At 38.8% G+C, this 25,852-nt stretch overlaps 3 protein-coding genes across 3 annotated transcripts; all 3 read left to right on the forward strand.

Moving 5' to 3' along the window:
* The first annotated feature begins 5,006 nt into the window (after positions 1 to 5,006).
* Positions 5,007 to 5,954, forward strand: LOC143004058 (olfactory receptor 6N2-like). Its single transcript, XM_076154906.1, has one exon. It carries the CDS (start codon positions 5,007 to 5,009, stop codon positions 5,952 to 5,954), a length of 948 nt encoding a protein of 315 aa, XP_076011021.1.
* Positions 5,955 to 13,730: 7,776 nt separating this feature from the next.
* Positions 13,731 to 14,687, forward strand: LOC143004068 (olfactory receptor 6N2-like). Its single transcript, XM_076154914.1, has one exon. The coding sequence runs from the start codon at positions 13,731 to 13,733 to the stop codon at positions 14,685 to 14,687; it is 957 nt and encodes a 318-aa protein (XP_076011029.1).
* Positions 14,688 to 17,661: 2,974 nt separating this feature from the next.
* LOC143005523 (olfactory receptor 11A1-like) lies at positions 17,662 to 18,591 on the forward strand. Its single transcript, XM_076156997.1, has one exon. The coding sequence runs from the start codon at positions 17,665 to 17,667 to the stop codon at positions 18,589 to 18,591; it is 927 nt and encodes a 308-aa protein (XP_076013112.1). The 5' UTR covers positions 17,662 to 17,664.
* The last annotated feature ends 7,261 nt before the right edge of the window (positions 18,592 to 25,852 follow it).

Raw genomic sequence — 25,852 nt, forward strand, 5'->3', positions numbered from 1 at the left:
CCAACATGATTTTTACTGCATAGGGACCGCCATCTACGCTTCAAATAACCTTCCATGGTTCAAGGGCCATGGGGACGTTGGTTCAAATGAGCAGATCCACACACAGGTTCATTTTCGTTATCTTTACATGATCAAAGTGTGGCCATCTTGAAAGATCTTCCTACCTAGTAATGTTACCTTGATGGACAGGCATACATCTCTGTGTGAAAATCTCAGGCAGCTCACACAAGCAATCTGTGTCCAATCCAGCCACCTCCAGGTCTGTCACAACGTGACTGCCGACAACTTTCTCCTGACCCATTGTCCTTAGGAGAATGTCAATTTTTCTACCATAAAGATTAAGCCTGTTCATGAGCTCCCAGGATCAAGGAAGGCATAAGTAATAACTACCTCTTGCCCCTTTTTAGACTTCACTCTGACCGGTAGTATGGAAAGCTTACAGTCACGCACTCCGGCCCCAGTAAGTCCAATGAACTGCACATGAATCAAAGTGCTTCCATCTGCTATTTCTGCTCCCATTTTTTTTACATTGAACCAATTTTCTTGGTGTGGATATGCAACATGGTGGGATGCTTCAGATTGCAGATTTTACATGAAAGACTTACAATCGTTGCTTCTGCGCCCAATGCAAAACAGCCCAAATACACCCCATTTTCTTTCAGGAAAAGATATTTTCTCACTGTGCATCTTCTTTTCCAATAGAAGGAACCAAGGTGTGTCCAGCTCCACAAAACAAACAAACCGTGTCAACAAGTGAGATCTCTTTTCTCCTTTTCCCAGCTGCTAATTTATTGTCCACAGTAGCAACAGTAGTAGCGAAGCTACTTCCCTTCATATTAGAATAGGGTTGAGTTTTAGGATGTCTCTCTTGCTGCTGCTGCTGGTAAATTGTGAAGGTCTCTTAACAGTGTGTCAGATACTTTATGTCTTCTATCCAACAAATGTGAACGAAGCTAGCTACCTTCAGAATTATACAGAGGTGGTTGGTCTGCTGCCACAGGTGCAAATGTCTCAGCATCTGTATTAAATGCCTGCCAAATCAAAGCGTAACAAAACAAAAAGAAACAAAGTGAAGCAAAGCGGTCGACAGGAAATTTTCCTCCCAACTAGTCCACTCTCAGTCATGGAAAAACCAACACCAGTGAACAGGTAGGCACAATTTATATCTGTCACCGTTGTGTACACACCCACACTGCCATGCCCATAATCCCTGTGCCAATGCTGTGCTGACATATACAAGTCATCACATTAATATTCACTTACCACCATACATATGCAAACACACACACACATATGACTCCTACAGGAGATGTGGTTGGCTTTACCTAAGGCAGGGCGGGGTAGGGGTTTGTAGTTGTCCCGCAATTGGGAGTAGCAATGATCGCGAGTCTGATCACCACGGGTAGGAAAGTTGATGTGCTGGTAGTATTTGGGCAACACTTTTCTCATAATAGCTCTATTGTAGTCGCCCACAACAATAAAAGCTGCCTCAGGGTGAGCATTCAGTGATAATCCTATGCAGGTATTCTAGAGCGTGGGCTTTGTGTGCCTGGGGGGTATGTAGACAGCTGTAATTATGGTGCAGCTGAATTTCCGCGGGGGGTAGAAGGGACGTACTTTTACAGTTAATAGCTCCAGGTCTGGTGAGCAGTGTGTTGTTAAGACTGCTAAATCCAAACCCCAGTGTGAGTTAACCATAATGCACACCCCACCACCCCTGCGTTTATCTGACTCCGTAGTTCTGTTCTGCCGGAGGGTGGAAAATTCAGCCGCAGGATCAAGCCAGGTCTCAGTGAATGTCAGTACACAGCAGTTTGCAATGACCCGCTGGAAGGAAATCCTTTGCGTGTAATTCACCCATTTTATTGTCCAGGGATTGAACATTTGCCAGCAAAATGCTCGGTAGTGGCTGGCTGTTGTATTGTGATTGGGATCTTCAGAGGATACTGGCTTATTTATTTCTTTTCTTCCTCTTCCTTCTTCGCTATGGAGCGAAGGAGTCCCAGCACACGCTCCGGAAAGTGGTGAAAAAGTCCATGTCTAGTGAAGAACGGACCACCAAAAGTGCTTGTCAGTCATATTGAATGTGCGATGGTGCAGAATTTTAAAAGTAAAAACACTACAGATGAAAATAAACAAATAACAATACGTTGTGTGCAGAGCCATCATCAGTGCAGCCTTACTACGGTGCACGGGAAGCGGAAGTGTCGATCTAAGCTCCTCAACTAAGTTTGGACTATTTTGTGTTCCTTCACTACCTAATCCCACACTTGCGACGTGTTTTTACACGTGGACAATTCCGGAGTTAACGAACAAAGCTACCAACGCTGTTACCCTAATTTTAGGAACAACATTCAACTGGGACATTACTGCGGAGGACAGTACGAAATACCATGTGGTGATTTGAATTTAATTGAATTGAATTCAGCTTCCTCGCCTGCAAACACAGTGTTAAGGCTACTACAAAGCTATCAAGCGATCTTGCCCTTAACAACGATTTTGCACTCCTGCTGCTGGATTACTCTGACCACACCACGACCACCTTCTCATCCACCTCCACCAAGCACATTTTGCCCGCCTGAGCATGCCCAGGCCCATCGCCTCAACCCCCACAAACTCACCATCGAAATGGCTGAACTTCACTCCGGCCGTGAGGCAATTACAGATGTCTCAAGGACATCACTAAACCGGACAGGTACCATAGTCCACATACACAGGACTTTTCAGCCCGTTTGGTTGATTTTTTCTGAAGTGGAACTAGTCTGGGGCTGCCACCAGGTGCCCGTTGACCCTCAGGATGTCCCCAGGACTGCATTTTATCACGCCGTTCTGGCTTTTTGCTTCTTTTATTATGCAAATGCCATTTGGTCTCAAAAACTTGTCTGCCATAGATTTCCTTGGCCACCACATCACTAAGGACAGAAGCAGTGAATTTTCCTCTCCCCCTCACCATCAGGTCCAGGCAAGAGTTCCTTGGAATGGTATATGTTTATCACCGCTTTGTTCCCAAGGCTGCCCACCTCATGCAACCTCTTTACTGAGCCCTTGAGGGTAAGGCCCCTGAACACACCAATTCCTGGTCTGATGACATGCCTGAGGCTTTCACTGCCAGGACAACTATGCTAGCTCACCCGTTAACTGATGTTCCGGTTGCATTTACCTTCGACACCTCTGACTATGCCGCCAGGGTGGTGTTTGCGCAGTTGCTCAATGGTTTTTGTCGCCCACTCGCCTTTTTTTGTCACCAGCTTCACCCTAGCGAGAGAGAGACCTACAGCACATTCAACCATGAACTCCGTTTCTTGCTCGTGGCTCACCCACTTACTACTTTTGTGGACTATAAGGCACTGCTTTTCGCCATGGCCAAAGCGTCTCAACCTTGGTCAGCAAGACAGCAAGGACACTTATTTTCGTCTCTGAGTTCACCATGGACGTTCGACATTTGGCAGGGCAGGATAAACCTGCAGCCTCTCCCGTGCCATCGCTGGTGCCGTCCACCTTTGTCATTGATTATGCCTGCATGGCTATGGACTAGGCCTGGGACCTAGGCCTGGGACACCTGAGCGTACCACACAGCAGTCACTAACATATGATTGGCTGAAAATTCAACGATGTTGGCACAGTTCTGCTCTACAATGTTTCCACGGCACAGTTGGCGATAGCATGTTTTCAGCGCTATCCATGGCCTCTCCCACCCGGCTGGGAAACCCTCACAATGTCTATTTGCTTGCGTGCCATATCAATACGCTAAGGTCCATCTCCATGTCGAGGCTCTATTGGAGTGTTTCACTGCCACCGTAGTACGCTTGAACCATGTCAACGAGCTTTGGTCAGTTCCTCAAAATGTTCATTCTTTCCAAGATCAATTATCACTAGCAGAAGCTTCCTTATTTCCAGCAAAGTAGCCCCGTGCAGACCATCTTCCATTGTGAAACTTCAACTTTACACAGGATATTTCTTGCTCACTGCATATTTCTAGTATTGTTATTGTTAGCGTCCTGTTTTGAAAGTTTAATCTCAATAACTAAACAGGGGCCATAAAGTAGTTTTGCAAGATTGAATACATTAAGAGCAGGCATCAATTTACACCTGTTTGCTTTAAGTGTAATTGATGACAACAGGTTTAGATTAATTAATTAAATTCCCCAGAAATGGCAGTTGAGATGTGATATTGCAGACTGGGACCTTCTGAATATTTCCAGTTGTTTCCCTAGTCAAAATGAATTTTTATGTCACGTCTTTTGTTTCTTTCTCTTCTGCTCTTTTTTTCTTCCCTGGACAGGCACATACACACCCTTAATCTTACTGTCCCTCATAAAGAGCACTGTTAGACTTTACTTCTGCTCTTCAGGCTTAAAGATTCATTCATTACATAAAAAAGCTAAGAAAAAAATCCAAACAAATCACTGAAGTCTTAACCATTAATTCATGCGGGACCACAAATATTCATTTCAATTCAGATAGTAGCAATAAAATGGTCTGTTTGTAGGTCCTCATGAAAACGTGCACCTGTTGTCTGGATTTCATCAACAGAAATAAAAGTCATGAACAATATCAAACGATTTATAATGTAATTTGATTATTAAGATGTGTCTGAAGATTAATTGTTGAAATAATTTGCTGACATGTGTACAATAAAAAAAAATATTCTGATTGTGTAATGAATCTTAGCTATTTATTTATATTGTAGTTAAACCCAACATAAAATTGTAAGAAATACTTTCAGAGGACACAAACATTATGGAGCAATTGTCTGTATTTCATAAAATGCTTTATTCCTTTTGACTGCCACCCATAGACACACCTTCACTGTGGGAGAGGCTGTCATGACTGGTTTATAAATTCCCCATCTTAGCTGTGTTAAGCATTAAAAGGGATTGGCATTCATGAATGCCACTCTTTTTTTTTCATGATGCATCTAATACGGTAGATTGAAAGAGAATGTGACCTGTAACTTTACACAGGAACCAGTTGGCTGTGTTTTAGGAAGATTGGCTTGCAAAAGAATGGCAAATTCAACCACTGTAATTGCATTTTTATTGTCTGGCTACAGTGCAACAGTGAATGACAGGGGCACGCTTTTCTTTTTCACCTTACTATGTTACTCTGCGATTTTGTTGGTAAACATGTCTCTCATTTTAACCATAATCTTAGACAAAAACTTTCATGAACCAATGTACATTTTTTTGTGTATTCTATGCATTAATGGACTTTATGGGACCGCAGGTTTTTACCCCAAGTTTCTTTGGGATCTGCTGTCTGACTTTCCAATCATATCTTATGCAAAATGCTTCTTACAAATCTTTGTTATTTACTCTTATGTAAAAATTGACTACTCTATTTTAACATTAATGGCATATGACAGGTACGTGGCTATATGTCGACCATTGGAATATCACTCTGTTATGTCTGCAAGAAGAAGTTCTCTATTAATTGGTTTGTCATTTCTTGTACCTTTTAGCTGTGATGCAACAATAGTGTCTTTATCATCCTCACTGAAACTGTGCGGCTTACAAATAGACAAACTCTATTGTGATAACTGGGCAGTTGTCAAACTCGCCTGCGGTTCAACAACAGCAAGTAGTATTGCGGGCTTGTGTTTTATTTCATTATATTTGGGGCATCTTGTCTTTATTGTAATGTCATATCTATGGCTGATAAAAGCTGCTTTGAAATCCAAAGAAAGCAGAAGGAAATTTATGCAGACATGTTTGCCACATTTATTATGTTTATGTAATGTCTCAGGTGCTTTGCTTTTTGATCTTATGCACGCAAGATATGAATCACAAAATATGAAACTGCATCTGAAGAACTTCATGGCCATACAATTTCTGTTGATTCCACCTCTTCTAAATCCTATTATTTATGGAATTATTTTGACAAAAATTCGAAACAAGTTGATATGTTTGTGTGTAGTAGCAGGCCAAAGGTTTAAGGTGAGACTGAAGATTTGATTTATTGGCACTACGTCAATCCCTCATATATCTATGTATTCAAACCAGGAGTGCACTATTTTATTGCTGAAAACAAATGAGTAGATAAATTAGAAATAGATTAATGAGGGCACTCTAGGTCTCTATATAACATTGAGTGAATGATATGAATAAACATCAATGAGTTGTATGATGAAACCAAAAATATCAAGTGTAATTTATACACTGGCCAATTGTCAGCTTATGTTGCTGCAGGCATGATACCTGCAAAATATTTTTAATATCCACATTCTTTGTGCAGATGTGCTGTAGATCAATTATCACTAGCAGAGGCTTCCTTATTTCCAGCAAAGTAGCCCCATGCCGACCATCTTATTCTGTGAAACGTCAACTTTACACAGGATATTTTTTGCTCACTGCATTTTTCTTGAATTTTTATCGTTAGTGTCCTATTTTGCAAGAATAAGCCTCACAACTCAACTATAGAGCAGTTAATTGTGCTGTAATACAGTGTAATCTGTTAACATGAAGTTACGGTTATATATTATAAGAAAGTACTGGTGTTTTCTTGATGTGTTCTAGACTTGAACCTTTGCTCTGTAAGACTATCATGAAGACAATGATGTATAAAACTATAATGTGAGTAAAAGAAAAAATGTGTCTTCTACATAGCCAGATCTATTGTGAGAATGGGTGAATCAATAAACTCATCAACAATTAGAAACATTGTTGAACCAATCATTACGGTATTTTTTTTTTTTTTTTAATACAATCTTTCCACTGTAAAATCACCTGGAATAAAGCCATGACTGAAATTCAAAGCATCTATTCTTTCAAAACATACATTCAAACATACACACTCACTCTCTCTTTGTCTCTTTTCTCTTTCTCTCTTTCGCTCTCTCCCTCTCTCTCTCTCTCTCACACACACACACACACACACACACACGCTCACTCACTCACTCACTTACGCACTTGTTTATGTTTGTGACGGAGCGGCACTGTGCCATCGCGGCCCCGTCAATGACTCTGGTCAGCGCACACACGCACACATGCACACACGCACCTTCGCCCTCCCTCCTATCCGTTCTCCCTCAGTTTGAATAACCCCGTTACAATTTCACAGCGACCAAAGCGGCACACTGGTGATGACAACTTACATTTACGCACCATGCGGCTTGAGATGCGCTGCGCGCTCGCTCCGCGATGTCCAAGCAGGAGTGGGTTGGACAACCAGAGGCGTCACATTTGCTTTGTTTAAATGGAATGGTTTCGCGCCCTTGCACGGTGACGTGAAAGGGAATAATTTGTTTTTGTTTGCAGAATCTATTCTTTGAGTTACAAATGACCTGCTTTTCATTTCTGTAGAATGAGATATAGTAGGGATAATTTGTGTAATTTATATTTGAGGTGAAGGTAACTGTGACTGCTGTTTTTGTCAGTAGATATTGGGTTAATTAATTTATGAAATTGTTTAAAGCCTAGTGGGAGGGGCTATGGAAATAAAAGGAGACTGCCTCAGCCTGAGCGTGCAGTCGTGGTTGGGTTACACCTATAACAGTGACGTGCTTTGTATTGAGTCAAGTTTAGTTTTGGGAAACATTGGAAACCTGTTAGAGTTATTGAGGAACTCCTTTTTCTTTTCCTTAGAGTGTGAAACCTGTTTTGTAAGGTAATTTTTGTTTGGCAGTCCTGTGCATTTTTCTTTTGCACCTTGGAGGCCAGAAATAAAAGAACAACAACGCTATCTTCCGACTACGCCTGGTGTTTTGTGGAGTTTAGAGGTAGAACCCCGCGACAATGTTACCGTGTGTTCACAATGAAGTCATGTAAATAGTGTGAAAAGCATTGTTTATAGTTCTGTTAAGTTAACCTTCTGTCAATGTCACATACACCACATTGGTCACTGTAAAAGAAAATCAACACTTGTTTGTTCAGCCTGTGCTACATGTGCGGTGCCTTTTCCATGATAATCAGAAGTGTCCTAACAGTCAGCAACACACGCACCTGCTCTCTGTTCCCTAACCAGCCAAGAGTATTTAATCCAGCCAATTCCTCCTTATCTCTGCTGAATCATCTCAGAATACAGACACAGAAACAGAGGCCTTGGAGGACACCTTGCTGGTGAACACCTGGTGAGTGCACCTAACACCGATGGAGCCCAGTCAACACTCTAAAGAAACAATGTGGGATGTGTGTGCAAAAGATATTCATTACAATATGTTTTGATCCCTCTACAATATTTGATAAAGATCTTCATCAATTACCGATGACCCATTAACAATGACCCAAGGCATTTCAGTATTAATTATTTAATAAATGAATGGTGATCCTGCCTGATTAATACTCCTTTATGTATATGGTTAACTTTTACCTGAGGTTTTACAATTTAAAAAGTCTGGAGTCATATTCATGAGTATGGCAAACACAATTTTTGTGTGTGTATCGGTGCCATAGATGTATGAATGGTAACTAAGATACGACCACAGTAATAAAAACAAGTGATGTAATCACACTAAGGGAAAACCAACTGGCTATCCAGAGAAGGCCAGAGCTGATCTAACAATGAGTGTCATTACTGTGGGCTCCCCAATGTGCTACCACAACCCTCAGGGGACAGGAATGGCTACAGACAAACATGTTACCACTAATTGTGACCCAGTGGTCACTGTATATTGACTACGTTGGATGTTTTACAAAAATGTCAACACATTTTGAGAAAGCCCATGCAGGTTCAAAGTGTCTTATACAAAATGATAGTAATAAATAATAACAAAATGCAAAGGCAAGATTCCACTAGATTAGGTAAACACAAGGAACACACCAAGAGGACCAGATGATTCGAACATGAAATACGTAGCGCAAACTGTGGCCGAACGAGAGTGTTGTTGCGCATTCGAAGTTAGTGTGAAATAAATTTGCTGTGGTTGCAGCTAAAAATGCAATCAACAAATTTAGCGTGTGAATGTAAAAGACGCAGTTGAAAGGGGAAATCTGTCAATCTCAATTTGAACGTTGAACTGTGTGGAGTCACCAGAAGAACTACAGAGGAAATTTAAAAAAGCATATGCAAATAGATAGATAGATAGATAGGTCATCACCTGGTTCTCTTTCAGCAGCAGCACCTGCCCAGATCTGCGAGGTGGAAACAGCAGCGACCATTTATGTCTTCAAATAAAATGACAAACAACTTCCAGCCAGTAAAATATCCAAGAAGAGCATTGAAAAACATGTATTATGTCTTGGTGGTGTTGTCTGGGCGCAATCCCCACCAATACTGGAACCTTCCCGTCTAACGAAGCTGCTGAAACCTACTGCATTGCTTGGAAGAATACCAGAATGTGTGTAGGTGTAGGTGAAGAAGTGGAATAAATTGAAGGGCGAAGTAATTGAAACGTTTACTTAATTAAAATTAATGATGGAATTATGGCATCAATTTAACTTTTTTAATTGCCACACCTCGTATAAGCCAACGACACACATGACTATGAGCTGCTGTATATGCAAGACCAACACTTTATTCTCGTCCAGTCCCTCCGTCTTAAAAGCTAATGGACATGCGATATTAGCAAAGGAAACCTTAATTATCTACTTTGGAAATGTGCATTTTAAGAGACAAGCTACATGTTTATAGATAGATCCTGGCTATGTTCATGAATGTTCAATTACAAAGCTGATGCTTCATTCACTGTGGCTAATTAGCCACATTCTCAGGGGAAATGCACATAAATACTGTGATGTCATCAACAAGCTCAAACAATATAAAAGACTGAACCCCTCCCAGAAGCCATAGTTGTGATCTGTCTGTCTACAGAGAACAATAAAAAAAATGTAGAACACACATACACTATTTGACACCTTCAGACTGTTGACTACTGGATTGAGGCCTTGGAGGACACCTTGCTGGTGAACACCTGGTGAGTGCACCTAACACCCATGGAGCCCAGTCAACACTCTAAAGAAACAATGTGGGATGTGTGTGCAAAAAATATTCATTACAATATGTTTTGATCCCTCTACAATATTTGATAAAGATCTTCATCAATTACCGATGACCCATTAACAATGACCCAAGGCATTTCAGTATTAATTATTTAATAAATGAATGGTGATCCTGCCTGATTAATACTCCTTAATGTATATGGTTAACCTTTACCTGAGGTTTTACAATTTAAAAAGTCTGGAGTCATATTCATGAGTATGGCAAACACAATTTTTGTGTGTGTATCGGTGCCATAGATGTATGAATGGTAACTAAGATACGACCACAGTAATAAAAACAAGTGATGTAATCACACTACGGGAAAACCAACTGGCCATCCAGAGAAGGCCAGAGCTGATCTAACAATGAGTGTCATTACTGTGGGCTCCCCAATGTGCTACCACAACCCTCAGGGGACAGGAATGGCTACAGACAAACATGTTACCACTAATTGTGACCCAGTGGTCACTGTATATTGACTACGTTGGATGTTTTACAAAAATGTCAACACATTTTGAGAAAGCCCATGCAGGTTCAAAGTGTCTTATACAAAATGATAGTAATAAATAATAACAAAATGCAAAGGCAAGATTCCACTAGATTAGGTAAACACAAGGAACACACCAAGAGGACCAGATGATTCGAACATGTTATACGTAGCGCAAACTGTGGCCGAACGAGAGTGTTGTTGCGCATTCGAAGTTAGTGTGAAATAAATTTGCTGTGGTTGCAGCTAAAAATGCAATCAACAAATTTAGCGTGTGAATGTAAAAGACGCAGTTGAATGGGGAAATCTGTCAATCTCAATTTGAACGTTGAACTGTGTGGAGTCACCAGAAGAACTACAGAGGAAATTTAAAAAAGCATATGCAGATAGATAGATAGATAGATAGGTCATCACCTGGTTCTCTTTCAGCAGCAGCACCTGCCCAGATCTGCGAGGTGGAAACAGCAGCGACCATTTATGTCTTCAAATAAAATGACGAACAACTTCCAGCCAGTAAAATATCCAAGAAGAGCATTGAAAAACATGTATTATGTCTTGGTGGTGTTGTCTGGGCACAATCCCCACCAATACTGGAACCTTCCCGTCTAACGAAGCTGCTGAAACCTACTGCATTGCTTGGAAGAATACCAGAATGTGTGTAGGTGTAGGTGAAGAAGTGGAATAAATGGAAGGGCGAAGTAATTGAAACGTTTACTTCATTAAAATTAATGATGGAATTATGGCATCAATTTAACTTTTTTAATTGTCACACCTCGTATAAGCCAACGACACACATGACTATGAGCTGCTGTATATGCAAGACCAACACTTTATTCTCGTCCAGTCCCTCCGTCTTAAAAGCTAATGGACATGCGATATTAGCAAAGGAAACCTTAATTATCTACTTTGGAAATGTGCATTTTAAGAGACAAGCTACATGTTTATAGATAGATCCTGGCTATGTTCATGAATGTTCAATTACAAAGCTGATGCTTCATTCACTGTGGCTAATTAGCCACATTCTCAGGGGAAATGCACATAAATACTGTGATGTCATCAACAAGCTCAAACAATATAAAAGACTGAACCCCTCCCAGAAGCCATAGTTGTGATCTGTCTGTCTACAGAGAACAATAAAAAAAATGTAGAACACACATACACTATTTGACACCTTCAGACTGTTGACTACTGGATTGAGGCCTTGGAGGACACCTTGCTGGTGAACACCTGGTGAGTGCACCTAACACCCATGGAGCCCAGTCAACACTCTAAAGAAACAATGTGGGATGTGTGTGCAAAAAATATTCATTACAATATGTTTTGATCCCTCTACAATATTTGATAAAGATCTTCATCAATTACCGATGACCCATTAACAATGACCCAAGGCATTTCAGTATTAATTATTTAATAAATGAATGGTGATCCTGCCTGATTAATACTCCTTAATGTATATGGTTAACCTTTACCTGAGGTTTTACAATTTAAAAAGTCTGGAGTCATATTCATGAGTATGGCAAACACAATTTTTGTGTGTGTATCGGTGCCATAGATGTATGAATGGTAACTAAGATACGACCACAGTAATAAAAACAAGTGATGTAATCACACTACGGGAAAACCAACTGGCTATCCAGAGAAGGCCAGAGCTGATCTAACAATGAGTGTCATTACTGTGGGCTCCCCAATGTGCTACCACAACCCTCAGGGGACAGGAATGGCTACAGACAAACATGTTACCACTAATTGTGACCCAGTGGTCACTGTATATTGACTACGTTGGATGTTTTACAAAAATGTCAACACATTTTGAGAAAGCCCATGCAGGTTCAAAGTGTCTTATACAAAATGATAGTAATAAATAATAACAAAATGCAAAGGCAAGATTCCACTAGATTAGGTAAACACAAGGAACACACCAAGAGGACCAGATGATTCGAACATGTTATACGTAGCGCAAACTGTGGCCGAACGAGAGTGTTGTTGCGCATTCGAAGTTAGTGTGAAATAAATTTGCTGTGGTTGCAGCTAAAAATGCAATCAACAAATTTAGCGTGTGAATGTAAAAGACGCAGTTGAATGGGGAAATCTGTCAATCTCAATTTGAACGTTGAACTGTGTGGAGTCACCAGAAGAACTACAGAGGAAATTTAAAAAAGCATATGCAGATAGATAGATAGATAGATAGGTCATCACCTGGTTCTCTTTCAGCAGCAGCACCTGCCCAGATCTGCGAGGTGGAAACAGCAGCGACCATTTATGTCTTCAAATAAAATGACGAACAACTTCCAGCCAGTAAAATATCCAAGAAGAGCATTGAAAAACATGTATTATGTCTTGGTGGTGTTGTCTGGGCACAATCCCCACCAATACTGGAACCTTCCCGTCTAACGAAGCTGCTGAAACCTACTGCATTGCTTGGAAGAATACCAGAATGTGTGTAGGTGTAGGTGAAGAAGTGGAATAAATGGAAGGGCGAAGTAATTGAAACGTTTACTTCATTAAAATTAATGATGGAATTATGGCATCAATTTAACTTTTTTAATTGCCACACCTCGTATAAGCCAACGACACACATGACTATGAGCTGCTGTATATGCAAGACCAACACTTTATTCTCGTCCAGTCCCTCCGTCTTAAAAGCTAATGGACATGCGATATTAGCAAAGGAAACCTTAATTATCTACTTTGGAAATGTGCATTTTAAGAGACAAGCTACATGTTTATAGATAGATCCTGGCTATGTTCATGAATGTTCAATTACAAAGCTGATGCTTCATTCACTGTGGCTAATTAGCCACATTCTCAGGGGAAATGCACATAAATACTGTGATGTCATCAACAAGCTCAAACAATATAAAAGACTGAACCCCTCCCAGAAGCCATAGTTGTGATCTGTCTGTCTACAGAGAACAATAAAAAAATGTAGAACACACATACACTATTTGACACCTTCAGACTGTTGACTACTGGATTGTAAGTATGATGAAATAACTCTGTGTATGATCGACATCATTGCACACCCTTTCCAATCAGAAAATAATTATCATTTAACTTATTCAGTCTTTTCTTAAGCAGGTAGCAAGTGTCACAGTGTGACAGCAAAAGCATGAGGAGAGTTGATGAGATGAGATCTGATCAAAATGTTGTGACACTTTCTTTCTCTACTATCAGCAAACATGTATATCACTTAACTTCTTTAACTTTCTTTTCTGCAGATGATACCGACTCTAATTTCTTCTTTCAGAGGAGTGATAGTATGACGACAAAGATGTAAATATTGAGATCTCTTTTTCTTCATAGACCCACTGTTCAATATTGGGGCTGAATGGAAAACGATACACTATATTACTTTCACTTTACCATGTTTGTGAACATAGGATACTACCGGTATCCAGCTTTTGTCTTGTGCCTTCTGCTCTATGGCTTTATTGTCTTTGCTAATATTGTCTTAATGGTGGTAATATTACGAGAGAGGTCACTACACGAGCCCATGTATTTGTTTATTGCATGTCTGTCTTTCAACTCTCTGTATGGTTCTACTGGCTTCTTCCCTAGATTCTTCGTGGACCTTCTGTCTGAAACCCATTTGATCTCACGCCCAGCTTGTTTCACTCAGATCTATGTCATTTATACTTATGGCTGCAATGAATTAACCATTCTGAGCGTTATGGCACATGATAGGTACGTTGCTGTGTGTCAGCCTTTACACTACCACAGCACGATGACATCTAAAACTGTCTTGAAATTGGCAGCTTTTGCTTGGCTATGTCCAGCCTTTTTTCTTATAATATGCATTTCTTTATCCAGCAAGCTTCCTTTATGTGGCAATGAGGTTCAGAAAGTGTTTTGTGCCAATTGGAATGTAGTAAAACTGTCATGTGTTCCCACCACTGCAAACAATATTGTTGGTATGCTGTTGACCATAAGTACCATTTTCCTTCCTTTTTGTTTTGTGCTGTTCACTTACCTGCGAATTGTAATGATTTGCTGGAAAAGCTCAGCAGAGTTTAAAGGGAAGGTATTACAGAGCTGTCTACCACACATTGTTTCATTTGTGATTTATTCAATTGCAGGATTTTGTGATATTGCTCTTAGCAGGTATAATTTTGATGAGATCAATCCATTTGTTGCTGTAATTTTATCACTAGAGTTTGTAGTGATTCCTCCTGTTCTTAACCCTCTTGTTTATGGCCTGAAGTTACCAGAAATAAGAAGACAGATTGAGAGATATTTTAAGAACATTACTGTGACCCAAAAAAATCAGGCAGGCATGTGTACTTAGGAGCTTATGATGTCATGATGCATGGAATACAGTGGTCCACAAAGTCAAACTGGCTTGATGAAGATGATCTGATTTCAATTTGTATGTGAATAAAGGATAAAATAAAGCAGATTGTGTTTTTTTGCTAAACCATGAAATGAATTATGTGTCACTACTGTTACTATGTCAGGTCCTACTTTTTCTAGGCCCGATCCTTTGGTGTCACAATCCTTTTTTAGCTGGCACTGATTTATATTTTAATGGTTGAAATTTATTTTAATTAATTAATTAATTATTTTTCTTATTAATTAATTTTAAGATCATTTTACTGTAATAAAACATTTCTAGCAATGATTTATTGATTTATTGAAGACATTGAATATCCAAAGTTGTGTGTTTTATAACTTTAATTTACATCAGAACACATGAACAATTGATTCGCACAATTTAGAGAGGCAGAGGGAGAGGCCCAAGATGAGCATCTTCTTGTTGAATGTTGGACAACATGAAGAGCCAAAAAGGAGTGTCAGTAAGGTGAGAGAAAGGGCAGATATTGTAAAATAGAGCCAAACATAACACAGTAAAATAAAGAAGATGAATAAAACAATAATAAAAATTCCCCTAATTTTTCTACAAAAACACCCAAAGAAAACATTGTGGAAAATACTCAACAGTGGTTAGATACGTGGTTCCTCTATGCACTTACATTTAGGCAATTTCATTTTGCAACTTGTGTTTTATCTTAACACTAATAAATTCAGTCTTAAACTAGTAAACCCTTTATGGTCATATCAGCAGCTCACTGTTTCATCATTTGAATTTAGGTTTCAACCAGCCCACTGCAGGTGTAGATATTGTGAAAATATTTAAACAATTTGGCCCAATGAGAGGGACAGACGCACCATATGATGTCCCTTTGTCTACATCAATGTGATCAATAATGTTCCAGAGGTAGCTCTTTACATTACATTACGACCATTTGGCAGACGCCTTTATGCAAACCGACTTGCATTACATTACCACCCTTTGCAGAGGGGGGAGCAATTGAGGGTTCAGTGCCTTGCTCAGGGGCACCTCGGCAGGGGCTCGAACCGGCGACCCTCCAGTCCCCAAGCAGAAGCACTACCCACTGAGCCACTGCCTCCCTATAATGTTACCAGGCAGGATTGTGATAATTGATTGAGTTGATTACATAGATAACAGTGAGGAAATGCGAACGGTTCCACCGAGATTTTTTGAACTCGGATCACTGGATTCAAAGTCCAGAGTGCTGACCATATCACCATGGAACCACGTACCAGTTCATAAGCACAATAAGTACATGGAGACTAGCACACATACTGTACCAAGGATACACTGTATTAATGCATTTATTGTTAATCTAGCTTGTTCTGTACCCTCACCTCAATTAGTTATTCCAGTTTTTAATTCCAGTTTCTATTTCAGCCATATTGTTTTCACTATTTGTTGTAAGAAAGCCTCGAGAACTTCATGTCCATAGTATTTCTCCTTATTCCACCTGTTATTAATCCTGTCATGTATGGTTTCAATTTGTTCAAAATAAGAAAGAGAATTGTGACATTTATTTGCTATGAGAGTCCAGACAAAAGGCTTAGAGGAATGGCTTCAAGTCTAGTATAAAAGTGAAATTATACTATTAAAATGTCTTGGTTTTAATTTGCTTATTATTCAGAATTTTATGAGTGTAATGTCATAGATCTTCAAAATACAATTATCTGTATTTCTGTGTGTAACCTTTTGTGTGTAGTGTATTTAATCTTACTGGGAGCGTTGGTGGAGCTGTGGCTGAACATCTGCCCCTAAAGGAGAAGGCCTAAGAGGGTCAAGAGAATTGGGAATTGGAACTGAGAGAAGATTTGTAGAAACATTATAACTTAAAGATTTTAGAATAAAGGAGGTTTTGGTTCAGAAGGATCAAATTAAAATCTCAAACACTGGTATGCATATTAAGAACAAGGCATTTCTTGTAAAAATAAAACTTTGTGGTCCCATGTGGTAGAGAACTGACTGATTACTGTGCAGTCCACTGTAAGCGTTGAAGTCCAGACTACAGTAAGCTTTGTTTGGGAACAGAAAGCAACAAGTGTATGTAAATCCTCTTGTAATTGGTTATGTTATATTACTTAAAGAAAGGTTTATTTCAACAGTTAAAATGATTCAGAACTAATAACCCAATGTATTATTGGAAACAGAGCTTTTAATATTTTATTGTTCAGCAGTTTAAGTTCATAACTGTTGACAACAAAACAATGAAATATTATACATGAATTGTTTGATTACAGGGCTCAGCTTAAGAAGCCTAATTTTCTGCTTTAAGCTTTGCCTAAACTAAAATACAAGCTTTGCCATATGTTGATAATGGTTGTGTGTCCAATATTTCGCACCATGTTATCTGTACTATGCCATTGTTTTCACATGGGGCTGATTACACCTATAACAATGTGAAAAGGTCAATTCATTATGAAGTGTTTTTCAACAGGATTTCTGTGTCGGTATCAGTGGGATGTTTTGGAATCTGTCTTATGGTGAGTTACTTACCACTCTGGGGTCCAGTACAGTTATCAGTGTAAAAAGTTACTTTGGTTGCTTTTTAACCTGTTACTACAGGGCAAGTTCATTAAAATGCAATGTATGTTTGATCTTAAGTAACAATAATAAATTCAGTCTTCTAGAGTAATCTTGCTCATCCTAATAATTGGAAAATAGAGCAAATTAACATCATCCAACCCTTAAGCTGCTCACTGATCCAATGAGTGAGCTGCTAGTTGGTTTCATTTGAATGTAGGCGTTAAACAGCCCACTGGGGGTGTAGCTATTGTGAAAACATTTAAACCAATGGCCCAGTGAGAAGGCGCTGAGAAAGGACATACGCATGACACAATGCCCTTTTGGCTCCAGCAGCAGAGAAGGTTGTATATGTTCCTGTCTATATAGCTTTCAAATGACATCAAACAAAAAAACATCAAAAGTTTTCAATATGATTGATAATGTTTCAGAGGTAACAATGTTTACTCTGTCAGGGTTTAATGAAATAACAAACCACAGACTCATTCTCTTCGCTGTGACTTCATTGTGTTACTCTGTGATCTGGCTGGTAAACATGGCTGTTATTTCAACAATCATTGTGGATAAAAGTCTTCATGAGCCAATGTATATTTTCCTGTGTAATCTGTGCATCAATGGACTTTATGGGACAGCAGGCTTTTACCCCAAATTCCTCAGTGATCTCCTCTCTCATTCTCATGTTATCTCTTATGCTGGATGCTTTCTTCAAGGTTTTGTCATTCATTCTTCACTTTGTGCTGATTTTTCTATTCTAGCTCTCATGGCCTATGACAGGTATGTGGCAATATGTAGACCTTTGGTGTATCACACTGTGATGACTAAACAAAGGGTTTGTCTCTCTGTGTTTATTTCTTGGCTCATACCTCATTATATGTTGTTTATGAGCACAATAAGCACATTACAAACAAGATTATGTGGTTCACACATACCAAAGTTATACTGTATCAATGGGTTAATTGGTAAACTGGCCTGTTCTGCCTCCTTAGCAAACATGGTGATTGCATATTTTAATTACACTTTTTATTTTGTCCACATTGTTTTCATTGTTTGTTCTTACATGCATCTGCTCAGAAAATGTGCAACATCCAGGGAGAATAAAAGGAAATTTATGCAAACATGTATGCCACATTTATTTTGTTTGATCACTGTTGTTGTTTCGGCCCTTTTTGATGTGTTGTACATGCGATTAGGCACAACTTTGTTGTCAGAAAGCCTCCAGAATTTCATGTCCATAGTATTTCTCCTTATTCCACCTGTTATTAATCCTGTCATGTATGGTTTCAATTTGTCCAAAATAAGAAACAGAATTAGGACATTTATATGCAGTAAAAGAGTCTAGAAGCTGATTTTTGAGGAATAGGTCCAAGTTTGGTTTAAAATTCCACAAACATTAAACAAATCGCCAGTTTTCATGTCATACTTAACAAATCTGCAGGTTCTGCCAAAGGGCTTCTTTATTAAATGGTATATACTGTAAATTTATTTTCTGTGTTACTGTATTATTTGTTCCCAAAGAGCCAGGATGGGGTGTGTGAGAAAGGATTGGCTGGGTTTCGGGAGATTTCTTTCTCTCTTTTTTCTGTTCTTTAATTTTTCCTTTTATTTTTCTTGCTTCCTTTGTTCTTCTCAGTGCTTGTTCTGTCCATACTGCTTTTTAGCCCATCTGACCTTGTTTGCAATTAATATACTGGATGGAATATGTTGTCATCTTGAAAATGTACAGAAATATCTTAATCTAACAAACAACTGCGACGTCATCTAAATACCAGGGTCACAGTGATGTACCAACTACCAGCAAATATATTGATATCATTCTCTTCCTTCTTCATGTGTAAAACCATATATTATTTACAACATATTACTTAATTACATTTTCTTCTCTGTTGGAAAAAATCTTAAACATGTTGAATAACTGCAGGCTTATTGTTATGCTGTATTAAATAAAAATATTTTGCAAAAAAAGGGTTGCCTCAGAAAGCATTTTCATTAAATATTGTATGCTGTATTTCCAATTGGAAGGTGAGAGAATATTGTAGAGACATATTCATGTAAGGATTTGTAAGGAAAAGCTGTGCCCCCCAAAACAATTGACTTTACAAGCCATCATTATAGCATAATGTAAGATACATTAAGTGCTGTCAGTAATGATTTGTGCTGTATACTGATTATTAAATAATTAATCAAGAAGTCAACATTTGTATTTGTACAGTATATTCTCTTGTCTATTAATATCGATAATGTAATTATTATGCATCGTTCGGATAATTTGACCTGGATATTATATTGCCAATTAAGAGACACATTTTCAATGGTTGTTATTTAGAAGAGTGAATGTAATGCATCTAAAGCAGGGGTCTCCAACCTTTTTTCCTCTGAGAGCTAATTTCACAAAATAAAAGTAGCTCATAGAAAACAAAACAATTAATACTTTATGTTATTACCTATTTTACTAATACTATAACTTTCATATTTCACATTTTCTGTCATATCACTGTCACAATTTCCCTTCACATTCCCTGTAATTCAAGGAATTCCCTGTAGTTCCCATATCATCTGTACTTCACATACATTCAGTGTGACAGAGAGTGTGTGGTGTCCGCTGGACTGAATACTCTTCAGTTTACTCTTATGGAGCTCCTTTACCTTCTCTGTTCATAGCCTCCTAGCAGCCTCAAGAAAAACATTATATTTTTGCCTTTTATTGGGGCTATTTTCCACGGTCATTGTCAAATCTGGCGCTTGCTTGCTAGCCTGCTAACATCACTTAATGTTACGGTGTGCGTGACGTAGCCAAACTTGACAGCAGCGTCATTTGTTTAGCTGACAGTTTATGTCGCTACAGGCATGATACCTGCAAAATATTTCTAATATCGACATTCTTTGTGCAGATGCGCTGTAGATCATTTACCACTGGCAGAAGCTTCCTAATTTCTAGCAAAGTAGCCCTATGCAGACCATCCTACAATGTGTAACTTCAACTTTACACAGGATATTTTTTGCTCACTGCATATTTCTTGTATTTTGTATTGTTAGTGTCCTGTTTGCAACTTTAAGCTTAACAACTCAACTACAGAGCAGTTAATTGTGCTGTGATACAGTGTGATCTATTGACATGAAGTTTGAGTTACATATTATAAGAAAATACTGGTGTTTTCTTGATGTGTTATTCTAGACTTGAACCTTTGTTCTGTAAGACTATCACAAAGACAATGATGTATAAAACTATAATATATGTAAAATGATGTGTGTCATTACATGAAAAATCTAAGAAAACTAGACTTGCAAGCAAGTTTGAAGTCGCCCTTGAAGAAAAATGTTAATGATCAAGAAATAATAAACATTCGCTCGTGGGCACTCATTCTAATTTTCTGACTTGAGGTAAAAAAGGAAGAAGGAATGAGAGGAAGGGGTTACTATTTGAGAGGTTCTTGGATTGCCACCACAACAGGCACTGATGACCTTCTGGCCACTGCTCAGTGTGGCTGCTTTAACAATGGGGGCTTCCATGTGCCTTGCTTTAACCCGGATGCCAAAACAGTTCCTCCAGAGGTGGGAGTTGAAACATTCAGCCTTTTGATATTTCAGTTGAATTTGGAAAAAAACATAAAACAATTAATCAACTGAGGTATAAAAGAAAAATTGATCATCAATCATGAAAACATTAACAAATTTTAGCTGACTTAATTTTTGACAGCCAACCAAAGACACACCTTCACTGGGCGAGAGGGTGTCGTCACTGGTTTACAACTGACTAACAATGAATAACAATGTTCATTCATGGATGCCGTCCTCTATCATTTTCATGATGCATTTAATAGGGCTGATTGAAAGAGAATGTGACCTGTGACTTTACACAGGAACCAGTTGGCAGTGTTTTAGGAGGATTAGCTTGCAAAGGAATGGAGAATTCATCCAGACAGACCATATTACATTGTGAAACTTTTTCTTGCTCATTGCATATTTCTTGTATTCCATGGTTATTGTCCTATTTTTTTTAGTATAAGCTTAACAACTCAACTACAGAGCAGTCACATGTGGTGTAATACAGTGTGATCTGTTGACATGATGTTACAGTTATATATTATAAGAAAGTAATGCTGTTTTCTTGATGTGTTCTAGACTTGAACCTTTGCTCTGTAAGACTATCATGAAGACAATGATGTATAAAACTATGATGTGAGTAAAAGAAAAAATGTGTCTCCTACATAGCCAGCTCTATTGTGAGAATGGATATATCAATTAACTCATTAACAATTAAAAACATTGTTGGACCAATCGTTATGGGTTGTTTTTTTTTAACACAATCTTTCCAGTGGTTACTTGTATACGTATATTGCTGTAAAATCATCAGGAATAAAACCATGACTGAAATTCAAAGCATCTATCCTTTCAAAACATACATACCAACATAATGTGATGTTTGTTTCATTACAAATGTTGGCATAACTCAGTTTTATGCTTTTGCTACTTTAAACCCTGCAGAATAATACTGGTCACATGTGCGGTGAAACGGAAGCTTGGCCTGATGGTCACAGTGGAACCTAACAACAATTACAGAACACCATGGTCCTCTGGCTTCTTATTTGAGCAAAAGCGGTGTAGATACCATGGCAACCGGCTACTCAAGTGCTATATAGTTTACAGTATAACTATTGTTAATTTTACAGATTGTGGTGTTTGTGTGTGTGTGTGTGTGTGTGTGTGTGTGTGTGTGTGTGTGTGTGTGTGTGTGTATTGACACGTGCCATGTACTGACTTTAGTTTGAGCACTTCTATACACTAAATATAGTGTATACCAGGGAGTGCTCACTGATATTTCCTTTGGTGAACAGAATTTTGATATTGTACAATCATCTTAAATGCATATACTATATTTGGCAATACAGACAAAAAGCTGTCAGATTTTAATGTAATCAGAATCAGAATCAGAATCACTTTATTTGCCAATTACGTTTGCACTTAAGAGGAATTTGCTGTGGTTCTGGGTGCAACGTGTAACATATAGAAAAAGACTCATTTGTATTTTGTCATCAGGTGATCTTGAGAGATGTCTTTAAGTAACAGAAAACATTTTAATGTTCGCACGCAGTCTCAAAGTGTTACAAGCCAGACTAGCAGTAGCTTCTGACGGAATCGCCATGGATGCAGGTAATGGCTGTAATATAAGATTAACTAATAAAGAATGTTCAAACTATAAACAAAAAGCGCGGTGTTCCAGCAAGGCACAACAAGGAGCTGCCCAGGACGGGAAGAGAGTGAGCGAGAGACCGGCCCAACCCATGATCAGCACCAGCATGACCTATAGGGGAGACAGAGAGACAATAGCGGAGCTATACGTCCAGTGTTCATCTTCATATTTTGGTTTAGTTTTACGCTTTCCTGCATCAACAGCAATTCTGCCACTGATACTGCTAGTCTGGCTAGTAACACTCTGAGACTGAAACTTAATTTTGAGTTTGTTTAGGTAAGATGGTCTTGTGAGGGTCGCCGGTTCAAGTCCCCCGTGTGGACCAAGTAAGCAGACTGGTAGCTGGTGAGTTGCCAGTCTGCCTCCAGAGCACTGCCGAGGTGCACGTGAGCAAGGCAACGAACCCCCAACTGCTCCACGGGCGCCAAAGAATGGCTGCCTTGCACCCCCTCTGTAGTGCATGTGTTTGTGTGTGTGATATGTAGGGGGTGCACATTTCAATTGTGTGTGAATGCTGTCAATTGCATGCAAAATGACTTGAATAAACTGTCTTAAATCTCTCTCTCTTGTTCAGCAGGGATTTTGTTTATTTTGCCGTGTGTTCACAATGAAGTTGTGTAAATAGTGAGAAAAGCATTGTTAACAGCATAACCTTCTGTCAATGTCACATACACCCCTTCAGTCACTATAGAAGAAAATCAACACTTGTGATTTTACATGATAATCACAAATGTCCTTACAGTCACCAACACACACACCTGCTCTCCGTTCCCTCACCAGCCAAGAGTTTATAATCCAGCCAATTCCTCCTTATCTCTGCTGAATCATCTCAGAATACAGACACAGAAACAGAGGCCTTGGAGGACAGCTTGCTGGTGAGTGCACCTACACCCATGGAGCCCAGTCAACACTCTAAAGAAACAATGTGGGATGTGTGATATGGGCAAAAATATTCATTACAATATGTTTTGATCCCTCTACAATATTTGATAAAGATCTTCATGACCCAAGGCATTTCAGTATCAATTATTTAATAAATGAATGGTGATCCTGCCTGATTAATACTCCTGAATGTATATGGTTAACTTTTACCTGAGGTTTTACAATTTAAAAGTGATCACAATCTGGAGTCATATTCATGAGTATGGCAAACCTATGAGTGATGAAGGCAATTTCTGTGTGTGTGTGTGTGTGTGTCTGTGCCTTAGATGTATGAATGGTAACTAAGATACGACCACAGTAATAAAAATAAGTGATGTAATCACTCTCATGTAGATAACGGGAAAACCAACTGGCTATCCAGAGGCCAGAGCTGATGTAACAATGAGTCACTGTGGGCTCCCCAATGTGCCACCACAACCCTCAGGGAACAGGAATGGCTACAAACAAACATGTAACCGCTAATTGTGACCCAGTGGTCACTGTATATTGACTATGTGGGATGTTTTACAAAACAAATAATTTAAAAGCTTTAAAATACTACAGACTACAGAGTGTGCACATCATGATCAACAGTCTTTATAATAAAGGACACACTTGCAGGATATATTATAGCTGCTGTATTTTTATAACTAAGCAGGGCACTAGCAATCACTCGAATTAAGGTTAATATATTAAGGTAGACACGGTCAACTTTTTTTCCATTATCCTTTGAGAGCAATTACCAACACTACTCTGGAGAGCTAAGGCTCTTTACTGATCCACACAAACATTTAGTTGCACAATGTGAGCAACTTCATCCAAGTTCAACAACAATGTCAACTAATTTTGAGAAAGCCCATTCAGGTTCAAAGTGTCTTATATAAAATAATAATAATCAATAATAACAAAATGCAAAGACAAGATTCCCCTAGATTAGGTAAACACAAGGAACAAACCATGAGGACCAGATGATTCGAACATGAAACATGTACTGCAAACTGTGGCCGGATGAGAGTAGTGTTGCGCATTCGGAGTTAGTGTGAAATTAATTTGCTATGGTTGCAGCTAATTATGCAATCAACAAATTTAGCGTGTGAATGTAAAAGACGCAGTTGAAAGGGGAAATCTGTAAATCTGATATTTGAACGTTGAACTGATACCAGTCCCAATACACAAACCAGGCCTTGGAGGAGAGGTTGCAGGTGAACACTTGGTGACTGCACCTACACACGGGGAGCACAGCCAACTCACTCCAGTTTAAATCCAAATACTAATCAATGTAGTGAAAAAATATGAAAACATTTTAAGGGGACACAATTCAACTCTTGTGTAATAGACAATTTAGGTGTCTATTTCTTGTAAAATCCATGCAACAGGAGTAATAGATAGATAGATAGGTAGATAGATAGATAGATAGATAGATAGATAGATAGATAGATAGATGGATGGATGGATGGACGGACGGACGGACGGACGGACAGACAGACAGACAGACAGACAGACAGACAGACAGACAGACAGACAGACAGAAAGACAGATAGATAGATAGATAGATAGATAGATAGATAGATAGATAGATAGATAGATAGATAGATAGATAGATTCCCTAGATTCTTCGTGGACCCTCTGTCTGAAACCCATTTGATCTCACGCCCAGCTTGTTTTACTCAGGCAAACATAACATGGTAAAATAAAGAAGATGAATAAAAGCATAATAAAAGTTCCCCTAATTTTTCTACAAAACCACCCAAAGACAACGTTGTGGGAAAAAAACAGTGGTTAGATACGTGGTTCCTCTATGCACTTACATTTAGGCAATTTCATTTTGCAACTGTGTTTTATCTTAACACTAATAAATTCAGTCTTAAACTAGTAAACCCAAATGGTTATATCAGCAGCTCACTATTTGGGTCATTTGAATTTAGGTGTCAACCAGCCCACTGCAGGTGTAGATATTGTGAAAACATTCAAACAAATTGGCCCAATGAGAGGGACAGACGCACCATATGATGTCCCTTTGTCAATGTGATCGATAATGTTTCAGAGGTAACTCTTCAATTCATAAGCACAATAAGTATGGAGACTGACACACATACTGTACCAAGGATACACTGTATTAATGCATTTATTGTTAATCCAGCTTGTTCTGTACCCTCGGCTCAAATAGTTATTCCAGTTTTCTACTCCAGTTTCTATTTCAGCCATATTGTTTTCATTATTTGTTCTTATATACATCTGATCACAAGGAAAGTTATGCAAACATGTAAACCACATATATTCTGTTTAGTCACTGGTGTTGTTTCTTTGTTTTTGGATATACGGCAAGTGTCACGACCCCTCGAGAACTTAATGTCCATAGTATTTCTCCTTATTCCACCTGTTATTAATCTTGTCACGTATGGTTTTAATTTGTTCAAAATAAGAAAGAGAATTGTGACATTTATTTGTCCAGACAAAAGGCTTAGAGGAATGGCTTCAAGTCTAGTATAAA

The sequence above is a fragment of the Genypterus blacodes genome, unplaced genomic scaffold (assembly GCF_046128005.1).
Source record: "Genypterus blacodes isolate CSIRO-AG114 ecotype Tasmania unplaced genomic scaffold, CSIRO-AGI_Gbla_v1 ptg000008l_1, whole genome shotgun sequence".
Taxonomy (NCBI): Eukaryota; Metazoa; Chordata; class Actinopteri; order Ophidiiformes; family Ophidiidae; genus Genypterus; species Genypterus blacodes.

What these genes read in the sequence shown, in the direction of transcription:
- LOC143004058 (XM_076154906.1), top strand. Translation starts at nt 5,007, where the DNA reads ATGGCAAATTCAACCACTGTAATTGCATTTTTATTGTCTGGCTACAGT.
- LOC143004068 (XM_076154914.1), top strand. Translation starts at nt 13,731, where the DNA reads ATGGAAAACGATACACTATATTACTTTCACTTTACCATGTTTGTGAAC.
- LOC143005523 (XM_076156997.1), top strand. Translation starts at nt 17,665, where the DNA reads ATGATTGATAATGTTTCAGAGGTAACAATGTTTACTCTGTCAGGGTTT.